We start from the raw sequence: 26,541 nt of genomic DNA, 5'->3' as shown, positions 1-26,541 counted from the left end.
GCTTCAGCACGAACCACGTGCAAGGCAAGCAGCGAGCCGAAAAAGAGTCTGAAAGAAAGGATTGATTTCCGGCGAGAACCGCAACCATCAGACCATTTCTTGGTTTTCTTTCTCCAGAGACGGACGGCACGGAACGGGACGTTTTTCTTGGCCAAATACCGGGTTGAGCACGAAACAAACAACGGCACGGATCGGAGTGATACACTTGTCAAGCCAGCGACAAACGACGCACATCGAGTGGATACAATTGTCGTTTCAGGCGCGAAGGAAGGCGCAGATCGAGCGCGCAACAGACTTCGACAGGGATCGAGCCAACGCATCTGTCGACCCTGAGATAAACGACGGCACAGATCAACTCGGCGCGACTCACACGAACGAGCCAAACGTCGGTACGCAGGGCGCCGGCGTGAGACAAGGAGTGGAAGCATTCCACTACTGGAGCGAAAAGACGGGGGATTGGCCGCCCGCATCGAACGACTGTTTCCCGAGCCGACGGAGGCGAGCTCAGAGTCATCGTCACGATCCTACGATACCGTGTGACGTAGAGTGCAGACATGTCGATGGTGAGTACGTTCCGTCACTGGGGATGAAGGCGAGGAGTAAGCTGATAGAGTGAGCGGAGATTAGGTTCAGATCGAAGTGGAAAATGGTGGAGGAATATAGTGAAGGAGGAGTGATTAGAGGAAGAGTGTAGAAGATAAGAGCATGACTTGGGGCGTGTGAGACTGTCGCAATAAATTTATGTATGAGCAAATTTTGTGGTTCTTTATTGGTATGGGGAAGTGCAATATTGGCGCCCCACGTTGGGCGTGTAAATTGTCATGTAGACTTGCTGCAATATTTCTTTTTGTCGGAGAGCAAACGCCGTAAAACCACTAGACCAAGGCAGATGCTATGTTCTGTATTCTGAAAACAAGTATTGGCACAAACTGATTAAAAACATTCAAATTTCTGTGTGATTTATTTGTTTTTTATGTAAATTTGTTCTCAGGGCAATTTTCGTCAGCATAATTATTGGAGTGAAATTAGAAACAACGTCAGAGTTGCCACTATTTTTCAAAGAAAATCAGACAGTTCAATTAAAAATGTTTGGCAAAGTCTGTCATTTGACAGCAACCTCCAAGTCATCGAAATTTGGCATACATTTTGGTCTTCATAGAACGTGTATTAATCGATTTTTGTATGGTAAAATATGACAGATTTCTAAAATTTGTGTGCAATAACTTCTATTCCGGATCTTCCAATCAACGCGGATTTTCCAATCAACGCAGATTTTCCAATCAACGCGGTTTTTAATGTAGAATACATTTAAGGTTTCAATATAGGGGTCCCGTTTCAAAATATTGGCTGCGGCGCCGCGTCAGATTTTGAACGTTAATAACTTTTATCATACTAAACAGAATGATTTGATTTTTAGGCCAATTTGTTGCAAATATGTTCCTCTATGCTGTATTAAAATTTGAAGTATGTATAACATGCACTAATAACAAAAAAATGTGTTTTGAAAAATCTTTCGAAAACGACTCGGAAAAGTGAAAATTTTCAGCCCATCCCGCACAGAGCCGTCACTTTGGTAGACCAACCGAACAATAAAATAATGAAAAGTTTATATATAGGTCCACTACATGTTTGTTCCTATGGTTATTCGCATTGGGTTGCTTGACGAGAGCAGTTGGTGGGGGAAAGACGGCATATTCCTTTGGTTAGGCCATTAGAAGCCGGACGGAAAGGAAAGGCTCATGCACGGCACGAGAACGAGCGAGAAAGCGATAGTAGTGCATATTAGCGCGATTATATAAATATCTGTCGGTCGGTTTTTCTCATCATTCGTATTCGTTCAAGCACTAGCAAGCAGCCAGTCCACCGAAGGAAAGCAGTTGGCGATGACGACGGCGGAAAAAGTGCCCCAGCTACTGGTGACTCATCGCAACCCGATCAGGAACTGTCGCCCTGCAAGAATTTCGCCCCAACTAAAGGGCAACAGAGTAGGCTATCGTTCCAGCGTCTGGGTCGTGAGATTGTGCAGGACTGCAAAGTCGAGCTACGCTTACAAAGCTCAGTCGTAATGATGCCCCGAGAAGTCAACGATGCATACTTGGTCGGTTTGTTCGAGGATGCAAAATAGTGCTTTCTGGCTCACCGTGTCCGCGGGGAGTGCGTCTGAATTATGCTCCCGCAATAAAACAATAAACGGTTCTTTACAGGACCAATTAATTGTGTTGTAATAAGAGTTAAACTGAAATTTACATTTTATGGTGTATAACAAATAATTTTCAGAAAGCTATATAAGAAATACGATGTGTGGAAAGAAAGAAAGAGAATTTAAATTATCCTCTCTCGCTCGTTTTTGTGCACTGCTTTTCCATTCCTTTCTGCTGCTACTACCATCATAACTAAAACGAATGTGCGTGTTCCCTCACAATCTCTTGGCCAGTGTTGCCACAATTGCATGTCGCTATTACAATTTGAATTATTTTATTGATCCTCTCTAGTATTGATAAAATATAGAACGTGCAAAGTACACTAGTCGCATGCTTTTATTCGAACTTTTTGGCAGCCTCCGTTGATTAACTGCATAAATCGATTTGTGCAGCTCCTTGCTAGTAGCAAACTAAATAGCCTTTATCAGCGCTAACAAATAACACGAAAGAATTTAAATTTGTGAAAATCTTTTTCTTCTTTTCAAATCTGCAACATTCTTTGAAAATATTGTTTGAATGTTGTTATTAAAAAACTGAACATGCAAGTTTGCTAGCACTGGCCACTGATTGAAGGCGATGGAAAGACAGAATATTCGTTTTGGTTATGCTAGTATTGGTAGCCGAACGGAAAGGAAAGGCACAGGAATGGCACGAAAACAAGCGAGAGAGCGATAGTAGTGCTTTCTCGTGTGTTCATATATGAATATTGGTCGGTCGGTTTTTCTCATGATTCGTATTCGTTCAAGCACTAGCAAGCAGCCAGTCCACCGAAGGAAAGAAGTTGGCGATGACGACGGTCGGAAAAAGTGCCCCAGCTACTGGTGACTCATCGCAACCCGATCAGGAACTGTCGCCCTGCAAGAATTTCGCCCCAACTAAAGGGCAACAGAGAAACTAATCTGTGTTCTAATAAGAGTTAAAGTGGCTCACCGTGTCCGCGGGGAGTGCGTCTGAATTATGCTCCCGCAATAAAACAATAAACGGTTCTTTACAGGACCAATTAATTGTGTTGTAATAAGAGTTAAACTGAAATTTACATTTTATGGTGTATAACAAATAATTTTCAGAAAGCTATATAAGAAATACGATGTGTGGAAAGAAAGAAAGAGAATTTAAATTATCCTCTCTCGCTCGTTTTCGTGCACTGCTTTTCCATTCCTTTCTGCTGCTACTACCATCATAACTAAAACGAATGTGCGTGTTCCCCCACCATCTCATGGCCAGTGTTGCCACAATTGCATGTCGCTATAACAATTTGAATTATTTTATTGTTCCTTTCTAGTATTGATAAAATATAGAACATGCAAAGTACGCTAGTCGCATGCTTTTATTCGAACTTTTTGGCAGCCTCCGTTGATTAACTGCATAAATCGATTTGTTTGTGCAGCTCCTTGCTAGTAGCAAACTAAATAGCCTTTATCAGCGCTAACAAATAAGACAAAAGAATTTAAATTTGTGAAAATCTTCTCCTTCCTTCTCTTCAAATCTGCAACATTCTTTGAAAATATTGTTTGAATGTTGTTATTGAAAAACTGAACATGCAAGTTTGCTAGCACTGGCCACTAGATTGAAGGCGATGGAAAGACAGAATATTCGTTTTGGTTATGCTAGTATTGGTAGCCGAACGGAAAGGAAAGGCACAGGAATGGCACGAAAACAAGCGAGAGAGCGATAGTAGTGCTTTCTCGTGTGTTCATATATGAATATTGGTCGGTCGGTTTTTCTCATCATTCGTATTCGTTCAAGCACTAGCAAGCAGCCAGTCCACCGAAGGAAAGAAGTTGGCGATGACGACGGTCGGAAAAAGTGCCCCAGCTACTGGTGACTCATCGCAACCCGATCAGGAACTGTCGCCCTGCAAGAATTTCGCCCCAACTAAAGGGCAACAGAGAAACTAATCTGTGTTCTAATAAGAGTTAAAGTGGCTCACCGTGTCCGCGGGGAGTGCGTCTGAATTATGCTCCCGCAATAAAACAATAAACGGTTCTTTACAGGACCAATTAATTGTGTTGTAATAAGAGTTAAACTGAAATTTACATTTTATGGTGTATAACAAATAATTTTCAGAAAGCTATATAAGAAATACGATGTGTAGAAAGAAAGAAAGAGAATTTAAATTATCCTCTTTCGCTCGTTTTCGTGCACTGCTTTTCCATTCCTTTCTGCTGCTACTACCATCATAACTAAAACGAATGTGCGTGTTCCCCCACCATCTCATGGCCAGTGTTGCCACAATTGCATGTCGCTATAACAATTTGAATTATTTTATTGTTCCTTTCTAGTATTGATAAAATATAGAACATGCAAAGTACGCTAGTCGCATGCTTTTATTCGAACTTTTTGGCAGCCTCCGTTGATTAACTGCATAAATCGATTTGTTTGTGCAGCTCCTTGCTAGTAGCAAACTAAATAGCCTTTATCAGCGCTAACAAATAAGACAAAAGAATTTAAATTTGTGAAAATCTTCTCCTTCCTTCTCTTCAAATCTGGAACATTCTTTGAAAATATTGTTTGAATGTTGTTATTGAAAAACTGAACATGCAAGTTTGCTAGCACTGGCCACTAGATTGAAGGCGATGGAAAGACAGAATATTCGTTTTGGTTATGCTAGTATTGGTAGCCGAACGGAAAGAAAAGGCACAGGAATGGCACGAAAACGAGCGAGAGAGCGATAGTAGTGCTTTCTCGTGTTTTCATATATGAATATTGGTCGGTCGGTTTTTCTCATCGTTCGTATTCGTTCAAGCACTAGCAAGCAGCTAGTCCACCGGAGGAAAGCAGTTGGCGATAATGACGGTCTGCAAAAGTGCCCCAGCTACTGGTGGCCCATCGCAACCAACTACCGATCAGGAACTATCGCCATGCTAGTATTTCGCCCCAACTAAAGGGCAACGGAGCAACTAATCCGCTGGCTAACATTCCAGCGTCTGGTTCGTAAGGTTGTGTATTACTTCAAAGTCGAGCTACGCTTACAAAACTCAGCCGTAATGAAGCCAGTGATGCCTACTTGGTCGGTTTGTGGGAGTGGGCGTAAATTACAATAAAAGCAACGGTTCTTTTCAAGACCAATCAATTGTGTTCTAGCGAGAGTTAAACTGAAACTTTCATTTTAAGGTGTGTAGCAAATTTCAACAAGCAACATAATACGTTGTGTGGAAAGAAGTAGCTTGCAGATGGAACAAAAATTTAAATTATCCTCTCGCTCGTTTCGTGCACTGCTTTTCCATTCCTTTCTACTGTTATTATCAGTATTACCAAAACGAATGTGTTGTTGCATGTGTTTAAGAGAAACGTTGAAGTCGCATGCTTCTATTCAAGCTTTTTGGCAGCCCCCGTGAACTAACTGCATATGATTTTTTTGTGCAGCTCCGTGCTAGTAGCAAACAAAATGGCCCTACCGGTGTCTGATTCGTGAGATTGTGCAGGATTTCAAAGTCGAGCTAAGTTTATAAAGTTCAGCCGTAATGGTACCCGAAGAAGCCAGTCTTGTCGTTTTGTTCGAGGCTACAAAACAGTTCGCCAGGCACGTAACTATCATGCCAAAAATATCCAACGATCCAGCGCATCACCATCAACACCAACGCCGATACCAAAGGATTTTTTTCAGAACCACCATTATTACCATAGAGAATTATTTGAAAATTTCCCATTCAAACGTGATTCTGTTGAATATTATTAGATTTAAATTAACGTCTCGAATTGAAATCACGACGCTCCGGTTATGTGACAGACATTACCCACCCATCTTTTTTTTTATTGTGACCACGACTAACGGTTTAATATAGACACCCCATTTCAATATTTCTGAAGGAACAGAAGGTCGAGTTTGGAAAGTTTGTAACTTTCATTGTACTTAACCAAATTACACAATGTTCGCACTAATGATTCAGAAATATGATCAGGAATCTTCTGTTAGATTTGTAAGTATGTATAATTTACATGAATAAAGAAAAATTGATTTTCAGGAATCAATTATTATCTGTTCTTCCATTGGCCAGTACTACGCGACTTCCTCATGCTAACAATTAATTTCATCGTTAGCCATCTCCCTCACCAAGGCCAACAACGCCAACAAAACCGGTCCTTTTCAGGACCACTATCATTTTTGTAAAGAATAATTTGAAATATTCCTCGCCCAAATCACCTTTTGTCCGAAAATTCCAATGAGTATCAACATATTTGAAGAACGTGTTCCTTATGTATTCTACATCTCTCCGGTTATGTCGCAGACATTACCCACCCATCTTTTTCAAAAATATTCTAAGTCCTTTTGAATGCAAAAGACTTAAAAGATTTTCGGAAAGATAGAATGGGAGGAATTTGGAAGACTCCTTACGACCCACACCTCAACAATATGGGTATTTACGGAATGGACTTAACGAGTAGGTGCTAGAAATTCATGTTTGACGCCATTTTGAAATCCAAGATGGCGACTTCCGGTTTAGCGAAATTCGCTATAACTCAATCAATATGGATATTTTTGGAAGACGAAGTTGTAGTACAAATAGTTTTAATTAAACAACTGAATTTACTTGAATTTTAGCATTGTGTTTAATTGAAATCAATTCAAACCCCAAACTTTTTTTTCTCCTCTCACTTGCATTCTCACCACACTCTTCCGGATTAACACATACAAATATTTTGCATTTCGCTGGTTTATGACTAGATCTTATGTTCGAGTTTTGGATGATCCCCCAGATTTTGCATGCGGGAATTTCGTTAAACCGGAACTCGCCGCCTTGGACTTCAAAATGGCGCCAAAAACCAATTTCTGGCACCAGCTCGTCAAGACCATTCCAAAACTAACTATATTGATTGAGTTATAGAGAATTTCATTAAACCGGAAGTCGCCAGCTTGGATTTGAAGATGGCCAATAACCAATTTCTAGCACCTGCTCGTCAAAACCATTCCGAATTGATTGGGTTATAGTGAATTTCGCTAAACCCGAAAAGGCCATATTGGATTTCAAAATGGCGTCAAACATGAATTTCTGGCACCTACTCGTCAAGTCCATTCCGTAAAGACGTATATTGTTCAGGTGCGGGTCATAAGGAGTCTTCCATCCTTCCGAAAATATTCGAAGTCTTTTGCATTTCAAAGAATACTTTTTGCAAAAACCCTGTCGATTGCGAAATCCGTGTAAAAAAACTGCCAAAATTCTTCTTTGTTCTTTGCATTTAAAAGGACTTAGAATTTTATTCTGCAAAAAGTCTATCTTTTTCATTCAAAAGGACTTTGAATATTTTTGCGAAATCCGTGCAAAAAAAAACTTCCAGAAATATTCTTAGTCTTTTGCTGAGGGTTTTTTTACACGGATTTTTTCAGTTAACGCGGTTTTATACGCGGTACGTATCCCCCGTATAAAAAAAACCTGGGTGTATTGCAATTTTGTGTACCGTCATCATGCTCACACTATGTATAATCAATTGAATATCTCACAAGACGCATTGATCCTGCAAAGTGCTAACACGCCATATTAATATTTTAGGACCATCATTGCACTATGCAATGGGTGATTTATGGTAAAAATCAACCATGTTGTTTTCAAAGGACCTTACTATGGTATATTTATTATAATTAGTTATAATTTAGTCGTTTACGTTTATTTATATATGCCCTTATAAACTGGTAACACCATGGTGTCCGAATGATACACAGTGAAGACCCGGTTTTATCAGCATCCGATTTTATCAGCCTCCGGTTTTTCTATCCCCGATTTTAATAGCTTCATATGAAAATTGATAGTTGGTAGTTTGATGGGCTTGGTTTGATAATTTGCGCTGTCAGACCCCCTTAAGGAAAATTTAAAGTAAATAATCAGAAAGGGTTGTGTGGCTATACCTAGGAACCGAAGAAAAATATTTTAAGAGCTTCGGTTTATTAAAAAGAATGAAAAATATATGTCCCGATTTTGTCAATGTACCCGTTTTATCAGCTAAAAATTCATCAAGGGGCTGATAAATACGGGTCTTCACTGTAATACATATTCAAATAGATTCAACATTAATTGGATTTGCGGGTCTAGATCACTAACTAACTAACTAACGACCCACTAAAGTTTCTTGTTCCTAAGCGTATTTCACACCCCTTTTTCCAGCGAGCTCCTATTCCTAACCGATTTTTACAAACTTGATTTCAACCTAAAAGATATAATACTTTCATTGACTGCTATTGAATTTCGTTCGGTACTGACTTTTGGAGCGTGGTTAACGCGGTCACATAGGAATTTCTCATATAAGCCGGTACAATCATAATACCTCATAGGTTAAAAATCCATTGAAATTAACATCAAATTATCTCGATTCGCTGGCCTAGATCACTGACGGCAAATCGAAGATTCTTAGAATAAATTGTCCACTATCGATAATTCCGGAGGTTTCGGGTTCTGGACATATTCCAGAACGGTGGTGATTGACCCAATTTCCACTAACCTAGTCTCAAACGAAACGTATAATATGCTGTTTGGTGTTGCGCCCTGCCATCCACCGCTCCCTCTCTTATCTCCCACACCCCTCCCCAACACCGCATTTCAAAATATGTTAACATGAAGGCAACATTGATCTCACGCTGGTTAAGCTCATTAAATATTATATGTTTGTTTATTTAAAGAGTGTCAGCGTCGATATGGTGCTCATCAGGTTCGTGGCAGTCTTGCACTCATATATACTTACCAATTGTAGTAAGAATGTAATAGATATTTCCACAATGTTATATTGAATGTAACTAGCTATTAAATCATAACTTTGATAAATGAGAAAGGCACAATTGCGCCACTAGGTGGATTAAAACAGGTTTTTTTATGCAAATGAAATCTTTCAGATATCTACTTGTCTCTTTTACGAATCGCATTTTTCCTCTTTCGCTCTCTTTTTAAGGGGCTTGAAAGCACAGGTGACCTTGTCTCACTTTACTATATTCAATTGCGCGTTAAATTACTGGACCAACAAATTCTATTCAGCACAAATTTTTTTCGGGAATATGTGACCAAAAAGTAAACTTTGAATTCCAAAGCAAATTGAACGTTCCAGGTTCCTGATAACTAATTAAAATCCATCAATAATTTAGAAACACCAGACAATCTTAAAACGACGCCGTCAAGTAAAGAAGTGTGAAAACAAAAAGACTAAAACAAAAACCCGTTTTAATCCATCTAGTGGTGCAATTGTGCCTTTCTCATTTATCCAAACTACGATTCCTCATAACAGTTTTTGCAACCGACTGAGACGGTTGTGCCTCCAGGTGGAAGGTTTTGTTCTCGAGAGAGCGGCGGAGTGCGAGACGCTGTATGCGTTTTTGTGGGAGAGAGACCAGTTTATTAAGTGTGAGTAGATAGTTGATACGTCGGAGGCGTGGTCAACGGCATCCTCGACATGTGGTGTTTTGACAGCAAACCGCGAGTAGACGAATTTGCTTACCGCGATGGCAGAAATCGACAGTGATCGTGCCTGTACACACAGAAAAAATATATTGTATTGGTGTCGTCGGGCAATTCTAATCGACGAGAGAGGAAGCGTCATAGGTAGACCCATTTGCTCTATTTGTCTACCGCAGAAGCGGTACGACGAATAAGGAAAACAAGTGACACCGAAAAGTGACGCATCGACAGTGGGGTTTTCGCAGAAAGCCACAGGTAGCCACATTTGTCTACCGCGGTGGTGGAAACGGAGAGAGTGCGCTTGTGGTGGTGATACCGACGAGCAGCTTAACCGGAGAGAGTTTTGAAGTGTTGCAGGGAGGCCTATTTTTCTACTGAAGAAGCAACGTGACGAAGAAGGACAGCAAGTGTCACATTGTCAAACAACGGGCAACGAGTTTACAACGTAACACACGAGGTGTGTTCTACCGGTGTCTTCGTCACCTCAGAGATAGCAGATAACAGGTATGTTTTTCATTCCTTGTGATTGTTTTTCTTGCTAGGTAAAATGGATGACGCGGAGAACGAGTAACAGACCCTCCTCCTAAGCCTTCTGCTGAAAGTGTAAACCCGATTAGAATTAAAATTTACCCAGAGTCGTCAACGGGACCATGGATTGTATTTATTAGGCGTTAAGTAAAGGCGCTAAATATTATCCAAATTTCGAAAGTTTTGACTTCGCGATTCTCGGATGTAAAAGAGATCGTCAAAGTTAATAAAGATATAATAGCATTGTCGTTGGTAGTCTCAAACAAGCCAAAGCAACTGCTTCTTGCGAGCTTTTTACGCGTGAATATAGAGCGTATATTCCTTCAAAGGAAATTGAAATTGATGGGGTCATTACAGAATCGAGTTTGACTGTTCATGACTTAATTAAGCATGGAGTTGGTCGTTTCAAAGACACCATACTTGAAGACGTAAAGATACTTGAATGCAAGCAATTGCATTCAGTATCACACGAAGGAGATAAAAAAGTTTATCGACTGTCTGACTCGTTTCGAATGATTTTCGCTGGGTCTGCGCTGCCCAACTATGTAATTATCGATAAGATTCGTCTCCCTGTTCGCCTTTTTATCCCTCGTGTAATGAATTGTCTTAATTGTAAACAGCTTGGCCACACAGCCACTTACTGTTCCAATAAGGCACGGTGTGGCAAATGTGGGGGTTCTCATCAAGGGGATACATGCAATAAATATTCAGAAAAATGTTTAATGTACGGAGAAAACTCGCATGAGCTCCTTGCATGCCCCATTTATAAATCGCGCGAGGATAAAATTAAACGATCCTTCAAGGAGAGGTCTAAGCGCTCCTATGCAGAAATGTTGAAAAATGCTACCCCTAAACCCATCTTCTTAGAAAACACTTACACATCTCTATTTTCGGAACAGTCTGACTCAGGCGGACCGTGCGAAGGTACATCATTTGTTTTACGCGGAAATTCCGGAAAAAGAAAACAGTCTTCTTTTCCCAAACTGCCAAGAAATGGCCGTAAAATTTCTCCACCAATAGATAAACTGCGCCCAAAAGAACACCATTACTGGAAATAATAAAATTTCGACTTCCTCTGAGCCTCAGCTGGTGTTAGGATTATTGAAATTTTCTGAAATTGTTGATTGGATTTTAAAGCATTCGATATTTCTGAACCACTAAAGAGTATACTTTCAGCTTTCCTCTCAACAATTAGAACATTTTTAGAGCAGTTGATTGCTCAATGGCCCATCCTTGCAGCAATTATATCTTTCGATGGATAATTCAACTCCTAAGGTGAAAGACTCCATCACTGTTTTACAGTGGAATTGCAAAAGAATCATACCAAAAATTGATTCCTTCAAAATTTTACTGCATAATTTAAAATGCGATGCTTTTGCTCTATGTGAAACATGGCTTACCTCAAACATTAATTTCAACTTAAATGATTTCAACATTATGTAACCTCAAGTGCTAACACTAGTTTCACCCAAGTGATCTCTCATGCGACATGAAATGTCGCAGCCGTTTGTAGCATCAGAGGTGATGTCGCAGAGTTGTCGCGATTCATTTTATAATTAATTTTTGCCATCTCTTTCCCTCAACGATAGCAGCGATAATTACGAACAATTAAGTTAGAAACAATTACCTCAAAAATCAGACCATTTCGATTCTGTGTAAGAAAACTCAAGCCTCTTTACAAATTGGCCTTCTTACGGAGCAGTTCAGTGATAGTGATAGTTAAAAATCCAACAAAGTGAAGATTGACCACGAGGAGCTGAGTGAGTTAAAGTTTAGGATTGTATAACATCATATTTCTAGACATACGAAACATCATAAATATAAAAGTACACAGTACCGTTGATGATATGTCCTCGCAAAGCGAGCAATCGTAAAATTTGGAGAAAAGTAAATTGTGACTCCAAAGTAATATCATGCACTATCTTTAACATCTATCTATGTGTAGAAGAACTGCTCCATACAGTATCAATTGCCATTTGCAAAGAAAGATCTGTGAGCGAATTGTAAAAGCAGTACAGGTATGTTAGAATTTAATGCGTGCTGGTCAACATAATAGCGAGACACGTGTTTCTCGTCTGAAGGCAAACTAAACCTTCAGGCGAAGGTTTTTATCTTCGGCAGGTTCTGATCAATGTTACAGGGAATCATCGAGGCGATTTTAGCTTGCACACGTGTTTGAAACGTGGTTTCGGCCATACGTCTCATATTGTCCGTAGGGGAACAACGCCAGTCTCCCTGAGCCAAGGGACACAATCGCTCAGCGTTCTAAGACGCCGCCTAGCGCCGGTGTATGTGATCGTGCTCACCGATCGCAAGAATCCGTAGGGACACCAGCCACGGTCCTGAGTCATTGGATCCCGACGTTAAGTGATTGCTACATGCATCGTTAGTCCGTAGGAGTGCCAGCTTTTCACTCTGAGCCAGTGGACGCAGTTGATGGTTAACACTAGCATTCGCTGGTGATCGATCGTGCTCACCGATCTCGCATCGTTCGTAAGGGTCCCAGTTAAACACCCCGAGTCAGAGAACGTGCAACATTCAACTGTATATCCGCCCGTAACACTCAGTCGGTCAGTTCCCGGCACCCTAATCAGCCGCCGCATAAGGTATCGGCTCGACAGCATCCAAACCGAACACATCGCTCAGTCTGGCGGTATCGCTAGTCGCCGGCTGCCTTGTGTGCTGCATCGCTCGCCTGTACATTTTGTTCCTGGGAATTAACCACTCTTCATCACAATCGCTGCATAGCTAGCAGTACGCAGCATAAACGTACGTCGCCGTCATCCTCGTCGTCGTCGACCAGCAGCATGCACATAACAACAACAGAACAGGTCAGATCTTTTTAACGTTCTTCTAAGTTACTATTATAAACAGTTTGAAATCCATACCGATACATATTATACAATTGGAAAAATGAGTCAGTGAGCGTTATGACTTGTTGAGTCCCCCTTGAGTTACAACAACAACCAGGGACTTAGGAGTGAACACATCGTTTCCATTCCAACACCCAGACACTATTCGTAGGCAGGATAAACACTCAGCACAAACACAACAAACACAATTTCAATCACCTCAACTCTCACACTACTACAATCATCTCAGTACAAAAATCGAGAAATGGGGGATCCAATTTAATGGAGATATAGGACCGAAAGCATTGTCCGCATCTGAATTTTTCAGACAAGTTTCAATCTTAGCGAATGCAAACCAAGTGAGCGAGCAGGAGCTGCTGCAAAAAGCCTACCTGTTTTTTGTCGGTGATGCAAGGAAGTAGTATTTCACGTACTGTGAAGAATTCCAAACCTGGCAACATTTAGTATAACATCTGATGGTGAATTTCGAAAATCCAAACAAGGACAAAGCAATCGAGGACGAAATGAGGGAGGAAACAAAAACCAAACGAACGTTTCAGCACCTACCTTGCTGAAATGGAACGTCTTTCGAAAAGTCTATCTTACAAAATGAATGAAAAACGTAAACTCAAGTGGATTTTTGATAACACAAAAATTTCTTACCGACGAAGGTTGGCATTAACACCAATCACATCGGTTAAAGAATTGGCAGAATATTGTTTCCATTTTGATTCCTTGGAACCAAGCTTATTTGCTCCTACTTTCCAGAGAGCTCCAAATCATACGTTCCATCAGCTTGAATGTGAACTGGAGAAAGACGAGGGAAGTGAAGATGGGGCCGAGGAAATAAACGCTATTGGGGGGCAACCCCATAGGTTCTAACGTCAAGGGGTAAAGCAAAGTGAAGCGAAACCCACTGGACAAAACATTAGTAAAAAGGTGGGCGACTTGGTAACTGGCAGGGAGGGCGAAGAAGAAACAGGTCACAGACATTGGACGAACATTTCCGTTTATTGGAAATTGTTGCTAACAGGTTTAAAATGGCAAACCTAACAATTAGCGTTGAAAAGTCACGGTTCTGTCAAAAATCAGTAACATATTTAGGACACGTCATCAGCGAAGAGGGAGTCGCACCCGACTGTTCAGAAATTGAACCCATTTTGAATTACCCCGAGCCCAAAAACATTAAAGACATCAGAAGACTTCTTGGTTTAGCTGGATTCTACCAGCGGTGCATACAAAATTACAGCCAAATAGTTTGCCCTATTTCAGACTTGTTAAAAAAATCATGCACAAAATTTTGCTGGACAGAAGCGGCCGACAAAGCACTTACTGAACTGAAATCAGCGCTGACTTCACCGCCCATTTTGGCAAACCCTAATTTCTCTGTTCCATTTACAATCGAAACGGACAGCTCCGACTTAGCGGCAGGAGCCGTTCTAACCCATGAAATTGATGGGGAACGGAAACGCATCGCTTATTATTCGAAGAAATTGTCTTCAAGTCAGAGGCGATATAGTGCAACGGAGCGAGAATGCCTGGCAATGCTAATGGCCATTGAGCATTTCCGCCATTTCGTGGAAGGAACAAAGTTCACAATACTCACTGACGCAATGAGCTTGACATTTTTGAAAACTATGTCGATCAATAGTAAGAGCCCAAGAATTTCCAGATGGGTAATGAAAATACAAGGGTATGATATCAACTTCCGGTATACTAAAGGTAAGGACAACATAAGCGCAGATGCCCTGTCGAGATCCATTTACACTATATCGACTCCAGTTTCCGACACGCCATACGATGAATTGAGAGAACTAATCATAAAATTCCCAGAAAAATATGTGGATTTTAAGGTAGTTGAGGGTAAAATATACAAATTTGTAACAAACGCTGCTCGCCCAGACGACCTAACGTTCCGTTGGAAATATGTACCTAGAAGCGCCGAAGAAATAACAATAATAAAGGAAATCCATGACGTTGCTCATTTTGGTTTCGAAAAAACACTCCATTCTGTCGCAGAGCGCTACTTCTGGCCAAGAATGAGTGCAGACATGTTGCGCTATTGCAAAGCCTGCATGGTGTGCAAGAAATCAAAAACCGACAACATAAATCAAAATCCGCCATGTGCAGCCGACCAAATAGTTTCGATTGATTTCCTTGGCCCATTCACGCGCTCGAGAGCGGGAAATTCCTGGGTTTTAGTGGTCACAGACTTTTTCTCAAAATTTACAATGGTTCAAGTGATGAAAGAAGCGAAAACTATGCCAGTGATCAGGTTTATCGAGAACAACATATGGGTCATTCCACGCGAAGTGATCAAAAAAAGATGCAAACTTGAAATCGACCTTCACGGATTTGAACAAAATTTGGAGGAATTGTTCATCTAGGGCCAATATATAAAAACCCAAATTTTTGTGTCAATTGAACCACCCCTCGGGTCATGGGAGCACCCCCCGTTTTGGCAAATTGCCAAAACCCTTGATTTTCTTTTGATCATATCTCCGGTTCTATTTAATCTAGAATCAAACCACAAGATGACTTTTGAAGAAAATTGTTCAAGGAGACTATAAAAAATATTATTTTTTGCCGACAGTGTTGCCAACTATGCAATTTTTTCAGTTAAATATTAAAAGTTAATTTTTCTCAAAATACGTATATTTTAATTTTGAAAATTTTAATGCCATCGCGTTCCTCAGACATTTTTACATAAAAAACACTTATCATCCCAATATAATATGAGCGCATCCTGAGATATACCGTTTTGAAGGGAAAAACTCCGATTTTCTCATATAAAAATCCATTTTTATTGGCCAAAATTGAGAAAATCTTCAAACTGTCATAAAAATCGACCCTGATCTGCTAGAAGCAAACCAAATACGTAGTTTTTCATCACTTCTCGTCTACTGCACGAAAAATTATGTTTGAACTCAGAATACTCAAGTTGGTTTTTTAGTGTTGTTCGCTTGTGATTTTGTATGGGAAATTGCGGTTTTTCCTCTTCAAAACAGTGTATCTCAAGATGCGCTCATATTATATTGAGATGATAAGTGTTTTTTGTGTAAAAATGTCTGTAAATTTCCGTTTATTGGAAATTGTTGCTAACAGGTTTAAAATGGCAAACCTAACAATTAGCGTTGAAAAGTCACGGTTCTGTCAAAAATCAGTAACATATTTAGGACACGTCATCAGCGAAGAGGGAGTCGCACCCGACTGTTCAGAAATTGAACCCATTTTGAATTACCCCGAGCCCAAAAACATTAAAGACATCAGAAGACTTCTTGGTTTAGCTGGATTCTACCAGCGGTGCATACAAAATTACAGCCAAATAGTTTGCCCTATTTCAGACTTGTTAAAAAAATCATGCACAAAATTTTGCTGGACAGAAGCGGCCGACAAAGCACTTACTGAACTGAAATCAGCGCTGACTTCACCGCCCATTTTGGCAAACCCTAATTTCTCTGTTCCATTTACAATCGAAACGGACAGCTCCGACTTAGCGGCAGGAGCCGTTCTAACCCATGAAATTGATGGGGAACGGAAACGCATCGCTTATTATTCGAAGAAATTGTCTTCAAGTCAGAGGCGATATAGTGCAACGGAGCGAGAATGCCTGGCAATGCTAATGGCCATTGAGCATTTCCGCCATTTCGTGGAAGGAACAAAGTTCACAATACTCACTGACGCAATGAGCTTGACATTTTTGAAAACTATGTCGATCAATAGTAAGAGCCCAAGAATTTCCAGATGGGTAATGAAAATACAAGGGTATGATATCAACTTCCGGTATACTAAAGGTAAGGACAACATAAGCGCAGATGCCCTGTCGAGATCCATTTACACTATATCGACTCCAGTTTCCGACACGCCATACGATGAATTGAGAGAACTAATCATAAAATTCCCAGAAAAATATGTGGATTTTAAGGTAGTTGAGGGTAAAATATACAAATTTGTAACAAACGCTGCTCGCCCAGACGACCTAACGTTCCGTTGGAAATATGTACCTAGAAGCGCCGAAGAAATAACAATAATAAAGGAAATCCATGACGTTGCTCATTTTGGTTTCGAAAAAACACTCCATTCTGTCGCAGAGCGCTACTTCTGGCCAAGAATGAGTGCAGACATGTTGCGCTATTGCAAAGCCTGCATGGTGTGCAAGAAATCAAAAACCGACAACATAAATCAAAATCCGCCATGTGCAGCCGACCAAATAGTTTCGATTGATTTCCTTGGCCCATTCACGCGCTCGAGAGCGGGAAATTCCTGGGTTTTAGTGGTCACAGACTTTTTCTCAAAATTTACAATGGTTCAAGTGATGAAAGAAGCGAAAACTATGCCAGTGATCAGGTTTATCGAGAACAACATATGGGTCATTCCACGCGAAGTGATCAAAAAAAGATGCAAACTTGAAATCGACCTTCACGGATTTGAACAAAATTTGGAGGAATTGTTCATCTAGGGCCAATATATAAAAACCCAAATTTTTGTGTCAATTGAACCACCCCTCGGGTCATGGGAGCACCCCCCGTTTTGGCAAATTGCCAAAACCCTTGATTTTCTTTTGATCATATCTCCGGTTCTATTTAATCTAGAATCAAACCACAAGATGGCTTTTGAAGAAAATTGTTCAAGGAGACTATAAAAAATATTATTTTTTGCCGACAGTGTTGCCAACTATGCAATTTTTTCAGTTAAATATTAAAAGTTAATTTTTCTCAAAATACGTATATTTTAATTTTGAAAATTTTAATGCCATCGCGTTCCTCAGACATTTTTACATAAAAAACACTTATCATCCCAATATAATATGAGCGCATCCTGAGATATACCGTTTTGAAGGGAAAAACTCCGATTTTCTCATATAAAAATCCATTTTTATTGGCCAAAATTGAGAAAATCTTCAAACTGTCATAAAAATCGACCCTGATCTGCTAGAAGCAAACCAAATACGTAGTTTTTCATCACTTCTCGTCTACTGCACGAAAAATTATGTTTGAACTCAGAATACTCAAGTTGGTTTTTTAGTGTTGTTCGCTTGTGATTTTGTATGGGAAATTGCGGTTTTTCCTCTTCAAAACAGTGTATCTCAAGATGCGCTCATATTATATTGAGATGATAAGTGTTTTTTGTGTAAAAATGTCTGAGGAACGCGATGGCATTGAAATTTTCAAAATTAAAATATACGTATTTTGAGAAAAATTAACTTTTAATATTTAACTGATAAAATTGCATACTTGGCAACACTGTCGGCAAAAAATAATATTTTTTATAGACTCCTTGAACAATTTTCTTCAAAAGCCATCCTGTGGTTTGATTCTAGAGTAAATAGAACCGGAGATATGATCAAAAGAAAATCAAGGGTTTTGACAATTTGCCAAAACGGGGGGTGCTCCCATGACCCGAGGGGTGGTTCAATTGTCACAAAAAATTGGGTTTTTATATATTGGCCCTAGATGAACAATTCCTCTAAATTTTGTTCAAATCCGTGGAGGTCGATTACACGTGCCTTGATCACTTCGCATGGAATGACCCATATTCCTTCTGTTCGGAGTACCGGCAGTGCTAATTTCCGATAACGGCCCGCAATTTAAGGCGAGAGAATTTCAAAAGTTTCTGGCGAACTATAATGTTCAGCACTGGAATTTGGCATCCTACCACCCAGCACCAAACCCCACTGAAAGGGCCAATCGGGTGATTACATCTGCTATTAGAGCATCACTAGAAAACAAAACACAAAAAGATCGGGACAAGGGAATTCAGCATATAGCATGCGCAATAAGGAATAGTGTGCACAGTTCAACTGCCTACTCTCCTTATTTCGTCAACTTTGGCAGAAATATGATCAACTCTGGAAATGAATATTCGCGATTGCGAGACAGTAATCTTACATTAAACCATTTCGAACCTCCCAAAACGTCAGAAACTCTGAAACATGTATACGAGGCTGTAAAAATAAACTTAAAACGAGCCTATGATAAATACGCGGCGGGTTACAACCTGCGATCGAAGCGATATGTGTCCTTCGAAGAAAGGGAAACAGTTTTAAAACGGAATTTTTTTTTGTCAGACAAATCTAAAGGATTTACCGCAAAATTAGCCCCTCGATATAGTGAAGCAATCGTCCACAGAAAAGTGGGGACTTGCTGTTATGAATTAAGGGATCACACCGGTAAAATTTTAGGAGTTTTTCATGTCTCAAAAATCAAAAAATATAAAAACCCACACAACCAGTCTAGTACTCACCACAGGCATAAGTGAAGGTCATCGCTCTTACTCGTCATTTATCCAGCTACGTCGGTTCAACATTATGTTTTGACACAAACAAAATTTTTTACAAAAAATACTCTAGCCTGAGGTATAACGGCAGCCACGGCGTTCGAGATGTCACTTTGTGGCTTCCTCATGTCGCTGGTATAGCATAAAATTTTAACTTCACATAAAACAATAGACATTTTTGTAGAGATTTGGTACCGTCAAATTCCACATAGAGGTCATTCACCCCAACAACTATCCATTTTTCCTCCGAATCACTAATTTTCACATTTCAAACTATGCAGAACTAAAACTGGCTTTCATCACACACTAATAACACTCCATATCTTTATTTCGACACATCTAGTATCCATCCGGCACATTAAATAGGGTGGCATTACGCATCTCGATTCGATCAAAATTCTATCGACTCGACCTTGTTTCGCATTATGTATTTCGAACCGAGCTCGAAAGTAAATTTTCGTTCGAGTTCGCTCGAAGAAGTACTAGATTATCGAGAAGTGTTGGCATTATGGAACCATAACAATCGAACTCGAAAGCGACTCGAGTCGAACGTATTTGCTCGATAGTTTTCTTGCTGTCGACTGTCGTTCGAGATTATGATTTGTGTTTTTATTTCACGTCATTCTTTAAATTGGGTAACAATCGGAATACTTAGAGGATATAAAATTATCAAAAGGTGTGAAAAGCTCCCACGTACTTTATGTTATATCTATTTTCACCATCAGGAACATACTTTTTTTGAAAAAAGTAATACTAAATATTGCTAATAGATTATCCTACACCAAGTAATAATAAAAAAGTGTTAAAACAAATCGATGGAGCAAAGTGAAGACACCTAGACTTGTCTAATCGCTATTTGATAGATGTATAGGATCACAATTATTCTTGATTTCAAAGTGGTGATTTAAACAATTTTATATTCTAATTGATGCATTTGTTCCCGACTATACCTTAATTGTTTTCAATATCACAATATAGCCTTGAATTCAATGCCATAATTTACGTTTTATACACCAACAGAATTAGGTGTTATATCGTCATTTGTATTAAATGCATGAAAATACAGAATATTATCTTATATAGCAAAGAACTTTGAATCAAATTGAAATACTAACAAATTTGAATGCATCAACAGATTAAAAATTATACCATCTACAATTTCTAGAAACACTTCATTTTTATTTTGTTCTCCCTATCTCTAGTTGTGCGCTATAACAAAATAATTAACTAACAAGTACACGGCCCCGCAAACACGAAAACGAATTATTGTCTCGACTATTTCAACTTCCAGTTTTTAAATTTTTGCTTCATCAATTGCTGAAAAAATTGTTGCTTTTGGAAGCTATCAGTTTCCTGAAAAAAACCTGAAAGCCTAAATTTTAATGCAAAATTAGCCATTTTTATTGAAAAGGGCAGTTTGCTCGCTATGAATATTTTCTAAAAGATTTGATGAAAGCGATTTCTGTAGATAATACATTCCATCGTGCGACTGAGGTCCGAATAAGAGACACTACCAGCGATGTTTCGGTGCTTCAACTTAAACAGCGAGATATATTAAAATTTTGTGGTAAGAAGTTCAAGAATACAATTACATCAAACTAAAATAATGCTCAAGCATTGAAAAAAGACGGTGAGGGTGAGTGACCTGAACAAATTATGAACATGTTCGGGTCAATTTATTTACCACTATCACTATTTTTATTCTGTGAATTTGACGCTCATCGAAAAAAAACTAAACAAACTGCAATTTTGTTCACACTGAAAAAAATTCTTAGGTGGAATTAAAATTATCATACGATGAACAAAATAATTATTAGTTTTCTGCAACGAAGCATTTTCGTGCATTGTAAATAGTTAGTTTCGTCTAATTCACGAATTGAAAAAATGGCATCTTGATGAACGAAAAGTTGAGTAGTTTTACATATTTAATGTACGGGTTATTCCACGTCAAATTTACAACCACAATTTCAATTCCTACCAAAAAAATTTCTTGCACTCTTAGCACAAAATAATTGACATCTATTTTTTGTTTTGGCTGAATACGATAGATTTTAATGATTTAAGTTATGAGTTTTTGAGTTCTATGAATTGAACCATTTTTCAACTACTGATAACTCAGAAACTCTTAGTTGTACGGAAAAAACTATTAATAATAAAAAGTGCATTTTCGAATGAGCTCACCAATGAAAATCTGATATAGTTTTTTTGTTATTTATGTTATGAATTCTGCAAATGTTAGAAACATATTGAAAAGCAAGCTTGGACTAATAATTCTTTTATTCTATGAAAAAAATTATAATTATATTGAGAACCTTATTACTTTTCGATATATTTCAATTAAAGTTGGCCCATAACATAGCATTTAATGTAAAATTGCCCTTTTTTAATCTTATAATTGTAATATCTCGCAAAACATTTTGAGATCCACTGCAAAATGTTTACACAATATTTTTAACATGATTTTTATTATTTAAAGAAAAAATAAGCAAAAAAATTTATCTAACTTTCAAAAAAAATCTCAATTTTTCCGGCAAGCTCATACGAAAGTGCATCTTTTTAAATTTAATAATTTTCCATGCATCAATTACTTTCCGAGCTACCAGCGATTAAAAAATGTTCAATTTTTCTAACTTCGAAAGCTGAAACCTCATACCTTGAAGTAAATATTATATTCAGCCATAACAAAAATACCTGTCAAATATAGCTAAAGAATGCAAGAACAAAATTTAGAAAGAACTAAAATTTTATTTGTAAATCTGACGTTGATTGGCTCGTACGGTGCATAAAAGTTATCATCGATGTCTAAACTATTTTTCGTAAATGAAACGAAATGATTGGTTCTTTTATCAATTGTTTTAAGTAGTATAAATATTTTTGGAAAGGGTAAATTTATTTTTCGTACATAAAAGGAAAAAAAATGTATTTCTTTATTACATCGGATCTTTTTGGATCGATGTTTGACAACATCGATTTTATTTCACAGTGCTCGCCCCTATTGTGTACTACAAAAATGGTTATACTTGCGAAACTTATCCATATATATTTCGATAACAATCAATTAAAAACTAAATAAATAAAAAAAACCAAGGTTGGTTTTATAAAACTTATTTGTAGCAGAATTAAAAATATTTTTTTCTCAGTGTATACTCTTATTTGACAGTTTGAGCTCGAACAGGCCGTCGAAATCTAGTACCGCAATCTAACAAGCTCGAACGCTTGGTCGAATGCGACACGTAATGCCGAAACGACATCAAAACGTTTCGAATCGAGATGCGGAATGCCACCCCAGCGTTTTAGTAAAATTCCTGCCATCGTAAAACATTCATTCTAGCTTCCACTACCAGCCATATTTTGCTTTCGTTAAGTTTAGACACACACACATTAGAACGGATAAATAAATTTGAAAATGAACACCACGACAAATGACAGTGAACGATGTATAGATACAGACAATGCGCAATTTTGCAATTCCACGTTATAATTGCAAATTTCCGTGACAGTTCAGTTAATCCTTTCAGTCTGTTTTAGAATTACAACAAATGATAATGGAAGTTAGGGATTGATTATATGTTGAATAGTTTAGAAACACTAGTATGAATCGGCCGTTTTTGCTGCGTGATCGTGCGTATCACCCTGTAATTCAGGAACCAGAACTCGGATCCACACAAAATTCAACAGCAGCTGATGGACCTTTCATTTAAAATCAAGTTTGTCAAAATCGGTTCAGAAAATTCCGAGAAACCGATGTGGACAAATCAACAAATTTTGTTTTGTAACCATACTCTTCAACTTGTAATCCGGAGCAAGATGTCGGTTGAAAATGAAATTCAATAGCAACCTATGGAAATATTATACCTTTCATTTGAATCTTAGTTTGTAAAAATCGGTTTAGCCATCTCCGAGAAACCGATGTGGACATTTTGTTAACAAATCCGCACATACACACACATACATACATACATACATACATACATACATACATACACACATACACACATACATACACACAGATATTTTGCGATCTCGGCGAACTGAGTCGAATGTTATATGAGACTCGGCTCTCCGGGCCTCGGTTAGAAAGTCGGTTTTTGGAGCAATTGCAATATACCTTTCTATATGAGAAAGGCAAAAGAATAATATTTAATTACCTTAATCAGCATGAGTTCAATGTTATCTTCATGTGATTGTGTTTTGAAATGTTGGTGGAATGGGTTTGAAAGTGGAGGGAATGGGGGGTTAGTAGAGTGGGAGTGGAGGATGCGTCAGAAATCCTTCATCACATTTCGGTATATGGGGTGGATGAAGGAAATGCGGGCGTGAGGGTGGTCCAAGGGAAGGGGAGCGATGAAGGAGAGAGGTGTAAGGGCAAGGCGGGAGGGAGGGGCGACGACGCAATACTCAACTGCATATTTTGCCTTCCATTTGAGACTTGGCTTGAGAGAATCGGTTCAGTCATCACCGAAGAACCGATGTGACTTTAATTGTGGAATATGCCCAGAACTCCGGACTTCCGGAATCGTCGATAGTGGACAATATATTCAAAGAATGTTTGATTGGCAATAAGTGATCTAAATTTGCGATTAGAAGTAATTTGGTGACCATTTCAATAGTTTTTAGCCTCTGAGGAATTACGATTGTACCGATTTATATGGGAAATTCCAGTGTATCCTTACTAACACCCTTGTAACTCCGGAAGCAAGAGTCAGAGCCGAATGAAATTCAGCAGCAGTCAATGGTATTACTGTATCTTTCATTTGAAATCAAGTTTGTAAAAATCGGTAGAGAATTCGTTGGGGAATGGGTGTGATATTAGCTTAGGAACTTGGCAAGTTCCCCGGGGGCGTCATGAACCGTCATAGGTGGCCAATGTGGTCAAAGCATTAGTGATCCAGACCCGCAAACTAGAGTAATGTTACATCAATTTTAATATGTTTTACATCATTTTAACATCATGGTGGTACCAGTTTATATGGGAATTTGCTGTGTGACCGCACTCTTTAACCCGTAACTCCGAAACCGGAAGTCGGATCAACTAAAAATTCAATAGCAGCTTATGGGAGCGTTATACCTTTCAGATGAAACTAAGTTTGCGAAAATCGGTTCAGCCATCTCTGAGAAAATTGTGTGAGTTTAAATGACACACACACATACACACATACATACAGACATTTGCCGATCTCAACGAACTGAATCGAATGGTGTATGACACTCGGCCCTCCGGGCCTCCGTTAAAAAGTCGATTTTTACAGTGATTGCATAGCTTTTCTTTATATGAGAAAGGCAAAAAAATAATTCATAATGCTTCCGTACGAGATGAAGCTATGGAATTTTGTTCCGTACCGTTCAGTGAAAATGAAATTTTCTTTTCCAAATGCCTTGGAGTAAATTTGGTCCCGTTAATATCGTACCGTACCGCGAAAATATTTATTTCCAAACGCATTGGAGTTAAATGGAGTATCGCTTACAATAAGAATAGTAGCGGTAAAGAAAAATAAAATCTATTGAAAGTTGAAGTTAAAAATGTCCGCCATTGTGGAGCACATGAAGGAGTATTGAATTGAAGATTATATATGGTATAGCAATAATGAAATAGCATTAGTGCGACGTTGAACACTTGTTACGAGAGCAATTTCATCCAAAAAGTGCAGATCAGTTAAATTTCCGACGAATAAAAGTGAGTTCCCATGTATCCAAATTCCCGTACCGGAAAATTTTAATTAAATTTATACTGCCAAAAAATTTAATTAAAATTTTCCACTCCGTAACAGGGGGTAATGTAACCTCAAGTGCTAACGCTAGTTTCACCCAAGTGATCTCTCATGCGACATGAAATGTCGCAACCGTTTGTAGCATCAGAGGTGATGTCGCAGAGTTGTCGCGATTCATTTTATAATTATTTTTGCCATCTCTTTCCCCCAACGATAGCAGCGATAATTACGAACAATTAAATTAGAAACAATTACCTAAAAATCAGACCGTTTCGATTCTGCGCAAGAAAACTCAAGCCTCTTTACAAATTGGCCTTCTTACGGAGCTTCTTCAGTGATAGTGATAGTTAAAAATCCAACAAAGTGAATATTGACCACGAGGAGCTGAGTGAGTTAAAGTTGACTATCAAATATTATATGTATAACATCATATTTCTAGACATACGAAACATCATAAATATAAAAGTACACAGTACCGTTGATGATATGTCCTCGCAAAGCGAGCAATCGTAAAATTTGGGGAAAAGTAAGTTGTCACGAAAACGAATTATTGTCTCGACTATTTTTTTTTTATCCCTTTATGGGCAGCTAGGGCCGAGGGTGGTGGCTAACAGGTTTCATACATCCTTGACCTGACGGACAAAGCTATGGTGCCTTGAACACAGGCAACGCAGATTCAAGGCCATCATTGAAATGATAAGTTCTGCGTTTGAGATGTACTTCCCCCGGTTGCCAGACGTATGTATGTATGAATCTAATGTTCAGTCCTGGGTGGTGTATGCGTGGAAGGTGTGGTTTTTAGCGTTCGAGTCCAGGAGTGCATATCTGTCTGGGTTAGCGTGGGCGTTTACTAATTGTGTAATAGTGTGATCGCTAAAGGCTCGAGCATATGAATGCCAGCGTGTCTCCAACTTTGCGTGCATAAATCCGATTTTAGATCCGTGTTGCCATTCGCACATTCACGTGTATTCTCGAACGATCGCGCGCGGACCGTGAATCTAATAATTAATTTTCAGTGTATGGTAGAGAAACGTGTTGTCCAGTGAATCGGTCCAACTGAAGGCATGAGTCTAGGCTGATCGAGAGTAGAGAATTCCGAACGTAGCCAGTCTATGATCGCGCGAGTGGTGGGTTAATGCTTGAGACCGCGGTTGTAAAGTTATAGGTGCTGAAAAGTTCACTTAAGTAAAGGGGTGTTGGCGAAATTGCGAGCGTAGGTGTGTGTGGATGATTGAAATTGTAATGTAATGTAATGTTCGCGTTTTTGACCAGGTTTGTGTTATCGCGAAAGTTAGCGGCGTTTGGACGTTTTGGATGTGAATGTATATGGGAGAATATGCAATTGACTGTGCTTATGAATATCAGTATGAACCCAACTCAAGATACAGTAATAAAAGGAAAAATAACATGCCGAATGTTTCTTTTTTTAGGTCAATAACCGTGCATTGAAGAATGCTCAAAAACTCTGAACTAGGCCCCATCGAGTCCAGTCTGTCCGTCTCGTCCTGTCGTGTCTGGGGTTTCCAGGTTACATGCATTCACCAGATGAGACTAGCTTATGTCAGCTTACTTGTGCACTGGTTTCGTAGAATCGAGGCGA

At 39.0% G+C, this 26,541-nt stretch overlaps 1 protein-coding gene across 1 annotated transcript in view; it reads right to left on the bottom strand.

Moving 5' to 3' along the window:
* LOC131679320 (uncharacterized) overlaps window positions 1-19,262 on the bottom strand; it is a 50,654-nt gene extending 31,392 nt beyond the window's left edge. The window contains exon 1 of the mRNA XM_058960061.1: window positions 19,201-19,262. Within this exon, the coding sequence (XP_058816044.1) occupies window positions 19,201-19,222 (22 nt within the window). The 5' untranslated portion in view covers window positions 19,223-19,262. The remainder of the gene's footprint in view (window positions 1-19,200) is intronic.
* Window positions 19,263-26,541: the final 7,279 nt, after the last annotated feature.

This window comes from Topomyia yanbarensis, chromosome 1, assembly GCF_030247195.1.
Source record: "Topomyia yanbarensis strain Yona2022 chromosome 1, ASM3024719v1, whole genome shotgun sequence".
Classification (NCBI taxonomy): domain Eukaryota; kingdom Metazoa; phylum Arthropoda; class Insecta; order Diptera; family Culicidae; genus Topomyia; species Topomyia yanbarensis.
The sequence above is the reverse complement of the archived record's forward strand: the minus strand, read 5'-3'. Positions and strand labels throughout refer to the sequence as shown.